Source organism: Anolis carolinensis, unplaced genomic scaffold (assembly GCF_035594765.1).
Source record: "Anolis carolinensis isolate JA03-04 unplaced genomic scaffold, rAnoCar3.1.pri scaffold_10, whole genome shotgun sequence".
Classification (NCBI taxonomy): domain Eukaryota; kingdom Metazoa; phylum Chordata; class Lepidosauria; order Squamata; family Dactyloidae; genus Anolis; species Anolis carolinensis.
In genome coordinates, this window is record NW_026943821.1 from 22,751,429 (window position 1) to 22,759,789 (window position 8,361).

Genomic DNA, 8,361 nt, shown 5'->3' on the forward strand with positions numbered 1-8,361 from the left:
TGCTCCTCCTCCGGCGCCATGTTTGTTCCGGGCAAAAACCCAGGAAGCACGGAAACAGAGGTAACCCCCGCACCGTTTTTCCGAAGAGAGCCTCGTCCTCCATCTTGAAAGCTGGAAAAGGCTTCGCAGCGGAGGCTAACGGCTGTCATTTTGGAAGAGGGCAAGGTGGAAGGTGGGAGGGGGGAACAGCTCACAAACAGCTGGAGGAAAACAGGCGTTTGGAGCGTTCCCATCTTGAAGAAGGGCAACAACCCCCTGGCTGCCATTTTGACTGTGGGCAAAAGACTACTCTCATTAGTCATTCAATAGTAGTTTGTTGGGCTAATCAAATGAAGCAGGCTGAATTTTTGAGCATTTTGATTTTTGTCTATTATTGTCTGTGTGTGTTACTATTGGCGTGTAATTGTGTTTGTGTATTTTTATTTGTATTTGTGTGTCCTTCGATGTATTGCTGTTTATATTATTGTATATTTACATTTTTAAAGTAAAGGTTTCCCCTGACGTTAAGTCCAGTCGTGTCCGACTCTGGGGGTTGGTGCTCATCTCCATTTCTAAGCCGAAGAGCCAGTGTTGTCCATAGACACCTCCAAGGTCATGTGGCCGGCATAACGGCATGGAGCGCCGTTACCTTCCCGCCAGAGCAGTACCTATTGATCTACTCACATTGGCATGTTTTTGAACTGCTAGGTTGGCAGAAGCTGGAGCTAACAGCGGGCGCTCACTCCCCTCCCGGGATTTGAACCTGCGACCTTTCGGTCTTCAAGTTCAGCAGCTCAGTGCTTTAACACACTTTGCCACCGGGGCTTAAATAATATTCATTATTAAATAATGTTATTTAGTTATTTAGCCCCGGTAGCAAAGTGCGTTAAAGCACTGAGCTGCAGACCGAAAGGTCCCAGGTTCAAGCCCTGGGAGCAGCATGAGCAGCCGCTGTTAGCTCCAGCTCCTGCCAACCTAGCAGTTCAAAAACATGCCAATGTGAGTAGATCAATAGGTACCGCTCCGGCGGGAAGGTAACGGCGCTCCATGCAGTCATGCCAGTGGCCACATAACCTTGAAGGTGTCTACGGACAACGCCGGCTCTTCGGCTTAGAAATGGAGATGAGCTCCAATCCCCAGAGTCAGACATTACTGGAATTAACGTCAGGGGAAACCTTTACCTTTACCTTAATTAAAGGTAATTTCCATGAATTATTATTAACTAATCATCAGGGCTGGCCTTGCCTTGGGGCTGAATGCAAGCTGTTCTTGTAAGTCTCAAGGTGAGAAAAATGGCATAGAATCTTTGCGATGGCTGAAGGAACTGGTGGTTGACTGATACTATCAACAGTTTTATTCTTGTTTTACATTGTATTACTGTTTTTATCTTTTATACTGTGAATTGTATAAATTGTTTATTTCGTCAATGTTGTTCAGGCCTTTGCCCCATGTAAGCCGCCCCTAGTTCCCGTGGGGAGATGTTGATGGGGTATAAATAAAGTTTATTATTATTATTATTATTGACATTAAGACATAGTATGACACATTATTAAGGACCTCACACTTTCCTTCTTCTTTCCTCCTCAGGCAGCACTTTTCCTTGGGCTGCAACCCTGGCAGCTCTTGACCTTCTCTGCGTCCTGCATGGGCTCCATTTCCAGAGCTGTCAAGGCATCTCTCTGCGTCATTGGGCTCAATGTGACAAGGAGGGTCAGCTGCCCAGTCCGCTTTGGGAAGAAGGGAGAGAAGGAGGGCAAGGGAACTGCTGCTGTGTTTGGATTCCCTCTTTGCCTCCCAGGCTTTGCTTCGGACACCTTTTCCCCCCCATTGGATTAAACCCCCGGCACAAAGGTAAGCCTTCTACCTTTCCCAGGATCTTTCCAATGTCAATATTTGCAGAGCAGTTTCCAGTTCACTTGAGCCTTTCGGATCCAGGACCGAACAAAGCAGGTCTTTCTTATGGACATCAAGCCGGGGAAAGGACCGGGAACAGATGGCATAAGACTCAGGTTTCCGACTTAGCTGGGACACAACGCAGCCGTTCGCTCTCACCAGAGCTGGCAAAAGCAAACAGCTGCATTATGTCATAATAATAATAATGATGATGATGATGATAATAATAATACACTTTTAACAGACTAAAGCATCAATAAAGAAAAACAACACTATAAAGCAGGCATGGGCAAACTTGGGCCCTCACTCCAGTGTTTTGGACTTCAACTCCCACCATTCCTAACAGCCTCAGGCCCTTTCCTTTTCCCCCTCAGCCGCTTAAGCGGCTGAGGGGGAAAAGGAAGGGGCCTGAGGCTGTTAGGAATGGTGGGAGTTGAAGTCCAAAACACCTGGAGGGCCAAGGTTTGCCCATGCCTGCTTTGAACTCTCTTATCATACGGCTATTTCTTTGGAAAGCACTGCAAGCCATACACGATACACAGAAGGCTTAGGAGGAAATCTCAATGCTATGGGTGGTTACAACTATCTGCATGAACTCCGTAACGTATCTCCTGTGGATCACAAAGAGGCCATCCTACCATACCGGCGTTTAGTTAAGTCGTAATTGGTTTTATAATTGAGAGCTGCTTGCCAAGGACCGTGTACCTCTGTAAGTTCCCCGCAGTTATTTACACACATAAATGAATGCTATAAATAACACTGGAATCCTATGAGTCTGCAGCTGTGTTTTAGGGCATCGGCTCCAAAGAGGACCCGAAGCTAAAAACGATTCTACGGATAAAACGCTTGTTGTGATATATTGAATTGCTCCTTTTTTCTGTGATCTAGAAAAAACAATCCGTATTCTTTTCACCTTATTTCTGGTACCAAAGATTATAGAACTCATGCCCAGGAGCCCATTAGACTCAATTTGCCGTGTTGTAGCTGTCTTTGTATTTCCAGTTCCCGTTAAGGGCACAACTATTGATATTATTACTGATGTATTACCTCTTGTTTTATTAACTTATTGTGTTTTAACCTGTGTATATTGTGCTAATGTATTCATGTTGTTACTTTTGTGAACTATGTTGACCAGGCCTTGTCCCATGTGAGCCGCCCCGAGTCCCCGTGGCGGGGTATAAATAAAGTTTTATTATTATTTATTAACTACAAAATACAATAGACTGTCGAAAGCTTTCATGGCCAGAATCACAGGATTGTTGTGTGTTTTCCGGGCTGTATGGCCACGTTCCAGAAGCATTCTCTCCTGACATTTTGCCCACATCTATGGCACTTGTGGGCGAAACATCAGGAAATAATGCTTCTGGAAAATGGCCATATAGCACGGAAAACTCACAGCAACCCAAAAACTCTATATTGATTTTAATAATAATAATAATAATAATAATAATAATAATAATAATAATAATACAGTAGAGTCTCACTTATCCAAGCTAAACGGGCCGACAGAAGCTTGGATAAGTGAATATCTTGGATAATAAGGAGGGATTAAGAAAAAGCCTGTTAAACATCAAATTAGGTTATGATTTTACAAATTAAGCACCAAAACATCATGTTATACAACAAATTTGACAGAAAAAGTAGTTCAATACGCAGTAATGTTATGTTGTAATTACTGTATTTATGAATTTAGCACCAAAATATCACGATATATTGAAAACATTTACTACAAAAATGGCTTGGATAATCCAGAGGCTTGGATAAGCGAGGCTTGGATAAGTGAGACTCTACTGTAATAATAATAATAATAATAATAATAATAATAATAATAATAATAATAATAGTTTATTTATACCCCGCCTCCATCTCCCTGGAGGGACCCGGGGCTGCTTACAAGGGTCAAACCCAGATAAAAACAGTAACAATATAAAACACATCAAATGTACAGAGACATGTACAATTATAAAAACAGACATTACACATACAGGTAAAATAGCAAACTTAATAACATAATTAAAACACAAGTTAATAATAGACTGAATAGATAGGAATATTGGAATACAGCAGTTAAAAGCAAATTAAGACAAATGTAAAGTAATTTAATGTACTGTTATTAAAAACGGCTTTGTTAATGCAAGATGCAGTTTTAGTATCTGCTTGTGTTCCGGTGAATTGAGAATCTAATGCCATTGTCAACCTTCAGCTGGACTGGCATTGATAACCTGCTCCACGTTCATCCCTTACCCCCTTCCTCTCCTATTCTTAGAATTACCAATTGCTTAACCTTCCAGAAACATGATATTTGCATCTCACTCAGAGCGATGGAAGATGGAGGCATTTGAGTGGCTATTTTTGGTCTGCTGCAAACAGGTTTGTGGCCGGCTGACTCGGATCTCTTTCCGCCACAGCAAAAGGGAGGTGGACAGAAACAGCTGAGGAGCAGCTGGGACCCCCGTCGGGGCCTTGTCCGCAGGCATGACATGTGTCCAGGCCTGGAAGCCCACACGTGGCAGACTGCAGTGGACCCAACGTTTCTTATTGAAGAATATTTGGATGTATTATCTCTGTAGATATACTAGCTAGTGACCTGCCTTGACCAGATATACAGTTGGTGCAGATTCCCATTACAGTCGTTAACCCATGGCATCCATAGGGAGTAATAGATCCTGGTTAAGTGTACTTTTGGTTGCTTGAGAGTTATTATTAAAACGGGCCTAATTGATACTATACACCATACTGTACCGTACCATAAGCTCTGTCTTGACAGATTGAGAAAATTGATGGATGGATGAGCAGATGGATGGAATTAGGGCTGTATGCTTGCAAAACTGGCACTGGTATTGGAATAATAATAATAATAATAATAATAATAATAATAATAATAATAATAATAACAACAACTTTATTTTTATACCCCGCCCCATTCTCCCCGGAGGGACTCGGAGTCCCGACACAACAATACAATAACAGCAATAAAACAATAAAAAACAATAAAACAAATATCGCATCAATAAAACATCAACATCAGTAAAACAATCATAAAAATCAGCATACAGCATAAAATGTTAAAAACGAGAGGCTAAAACACAGATCTGGCCAAAGTGCAGAAAACTTCAACATGGGAGAGGTAGTTTCATAGCTAAAAAAGTCAATAAAGTGCAAGGTAATAATGGCCAGGCATCCTATTATTGAGTGGGCAGATAGATCAAACCTGCAATGATTAATCCTCAAAGGAATTATGCACAAATTAGGATCATATCCCAAAAATACTTTTCTGGAGATCTTGCTCATCTCTTTCAAATCTCTTTTGATTTTGTGCAGATTGTTATATGCTATCCTACGGGATGCCCTAACAAGGAACTTCTCCCTTCATATGTCCTTGCAGGTGTCCCTCTGCCCCAATGGCCCCCAAAAAGAAAGCCCCCAAGAAGATCAAGCCTTTGAAGAAAGATGGTCCTGCCAACCTCACAATGGTAGAAGAGCCTTCCCTTGACATCGACCATCATCAACAGCTGGATGAATTCTTTGAAAACGGCTCCGATGGGTTCCTCTGCACAGCCAACGAGGTTTTAGACCCAAGGCACGGAGCGAACACCCTGGAGGAGGCGCACCGTATGCAGAAGGAGCACTTCCTTTGCGATCTCACCGTTGCCACAAAAACAAAGACCTTCAATGTCCATAAGCTGGTGATGTCCTCTTGTAGTGACTACTTCAGAAGCCTGTTGAAGAAGAACCCCAGCCTTCAACAAGTGGACCTTGTAGACATTTCTCCTTTGGGCCTGGCCACCATCATAACCTACGCCTACACAGGGAGAGTGAGTCTCTCTCTGTACACCATTGGAAGCACCATTTCCACTGCCAGCTACCTGCAGATGCCTGCCCTGCTCAACATATGCACAGACTTTCTCATCCAGGAGATGAATGTGGAGAACTGGACGTATGTGGCCAACCTGGCCGAGACCTACAGTCTCAACCAGACAAAGAATGCTGCCAAGAAGTTCATCCGGGAACATTTCCTTGAGTTCTCGGAGACCGAGCAGTTCATGAAGCTCACCTTTGACCAACTCAACGAATTGCTGATGGACGATGACCTTCAGTTCCCCAGTGAGGTAGTGGTTTTCCAGATTGCCATGAAGTGGCTTGAATCTGACCCTAAGCGAGTCCAACATGCTGCCGACCTCCTGAACAACGTCCGGTTCGGCACCATCCCAGCGCATGACTTGATCAACTATGTCCAGCCTGTGCCGTGTATGATGCAAAACCCAGAATGCCACAGGCTGCTGGTCGACGCCATGAATTACCACCTGCTGCCTTTCCAGCAGAATGACCTCCAGTCCAGAAGGACCAAGATTCGAGGGAGCCAGAAGGTCTTGCTGGTGGTTGGCGGGCGCCCATGCGCCGCAGATAAGGCCATTAGTAAAGACGTGAGTCACAGAGATCAGGATGGGAATTGGAACAAGCTGACAGAGATGCCAACCAAGTGCTTCAACCAATGTGTGGCAGTCATGGATGGATTCCTCTATGTGGCGGGAGGAGAAGATCAAAACGATGCCCGCAACCAAGCCAAGCACGCCATTAACAATCTGTGCAGGTAATGCGAATACAAAGCAAGGCTTTAAGGATGAGTGTTTTGGGGAAAATAGTATTCTAGACCTCCCAAATAATTCATTTGGTGCTGGACACTAACATATGTATTGCTCTAAATGGGAACTATTCTCATTCTCTGAAAATTCGAATATGCATCATTTCGGGGGGCGGGGGGAAAGATTGTGTAGCTTTACAACTTGCCAATCATGATAACCCAAATGCAGAGGGTTGAATGTATAAACACATACTAGCACTAGAATTTCTCTCTCCCTTTTTCTCCATCATAGCCTTTCTGAAATGCACAAGCTGAAATCAGGTTTCATGTCAATGTGGTGAAATCTTGAATGACAACTGTGTTCTCTCCCCAGGTACGACCCACGTTTTGGCACCTGGCTCCACTTGGCCAGCATGGCCCACAAAAGAACTCACTTCAGCCTCAGCACCTTCAACGGGCACCTTTATGCCATAGGGGGACGCAATGCCAAGGGGACCCTCACCTCCATCGAATGCTATATCCCATCCACCAACAGCTGGCAAGCCAAGACCAACATGGAGCTCCCACGCTGCTGCCATGCCAGCATGATCCTGGGAGGCGAGATCCTGGTGACAGGCGGCTACGTAAACAATGCCTACTCCCGCACTGTGTGCAGCTACAACCCAGCCACAGACACTTGGAGGGACTGTACCTGGCTCAGCACTCCAAGAGGGTGGCACGGTGGTGCCACGTTAAGGGATCGTGGGTACGTCCTGGGGGGCAGCCAGCTGGGGCCCCGAGGGGAGAGGGTGGACGTCATCCCGGTGGAGTGTTACAACCCTTCCACCAACCAGTGGAGTCACGTGGCCCCGCTGCCCATTGGCTTGAGCATGGCTGGGGTGGCCACCCTCAATGGGCAAATCCTGCTCGTGGGGGGCTGGAATGAGAGCATGAAGAAATACCAGAAGGGCATCCAGGCCTATAACCCCGACCTGAATGAATGGATCGAGGACGGCGAACTTTTGGAAGGGACCGTGGGGGTCTCTTGCTGCACCATCGCCCTTCCGCACACCAGCACCAGAGGGTCCCGGGCCAGCTCTGTTGGATCAGCAGCCGTCAGTATCTAAGGGTGGGTTGGAGCATTCATAACTACCCCAAGGTGGTTTACAAGAATATAGAGAGGTGCGTTTTTGTCAGTTTCTAGTGCTTTGAGGAAATAAGGCATTCTAATTGTATCTAACCAGCTGCTATACTCCTGCATAAGTCTCGACATTCTAGTCAAAACATTGAGCCCCTAAAACAAGTCACTTATCCATGGTTCAATGTACGTACTGTACCTCTTATCAAAAAGGAAAAAAATCTCCTAGTAGTGGTGAAACGCATGAGTTCTGACTTATGGCAGCCTTACAACAGGGCTAAGAGTACTTGACCTGCCTAAGATAAGACAGTAGGCTTCCACGGTCAACCGGGGAATTGAACCTGGTCTCGAGTTGTAGTCCAACACTCAAACCACTATTCCATATCAATCCAGTCTTCTTTCTTTCCTGCTTTTCATTTTAACCAGCATTATTGTCTTTTCCATCAAGTCACGCAATTTCATGATCTGTTTTTAAGTTTGACAGCCACTGCTTTCTCGGATGCAGGGGCAGAGGTCATGCTGTATATCGGTATGTATATATCTTTTACTAGATATAATTATTTCCTATTGTAAAATAATGGGATTCTTCAGAGCTAAGTTGGTTAACACCAAAGAATCAGAGATGAGTTCCAAAACTGTCATCAGGCCTTGGAACATAGTTTGCTGCATTTTAATGCATGTTCTGCAGTATTCTGAGAACTCTTGATTATACAAACTGTTTCAGTCAGTCTAGATCGCATCCAACTACAAAACTAGGCAATACTCTGAATAAATAAAAATAATGCTTACA

General features: G+C 44.5%; 1 protein-coding gene across 1 annotated transcript; it reads left to right on the forward strand.

Moving 5' to 3' along the window:
- Positions 1 to 1,134: 1,134 nt before the first annotated feature.
- LOC100564817 (kelch-like protein 31) lies at positions 1,135 to 8,361 on the forward strand. Its single transcript, XM_008120800.3, has 4 exons — positions 1,135 to 1,262; positions 1,567 to 1,830; positions 5,258 to 6,463; positions 6,828 to 8,361. Exons 3-4 carry the CDS (start codon positions 5,274 to 5,276, stop codon positions 7,558 to 7,560), a joined length of 1,923 nt encoding a protein of 640 aa, XP_008119007.1. The 5' UTR covers positions 1,135 to 1,262; positions 1,567 to 1,830; positions 5,258 to 5,273; the 3' UTR covers positions 7,561 to 8,361.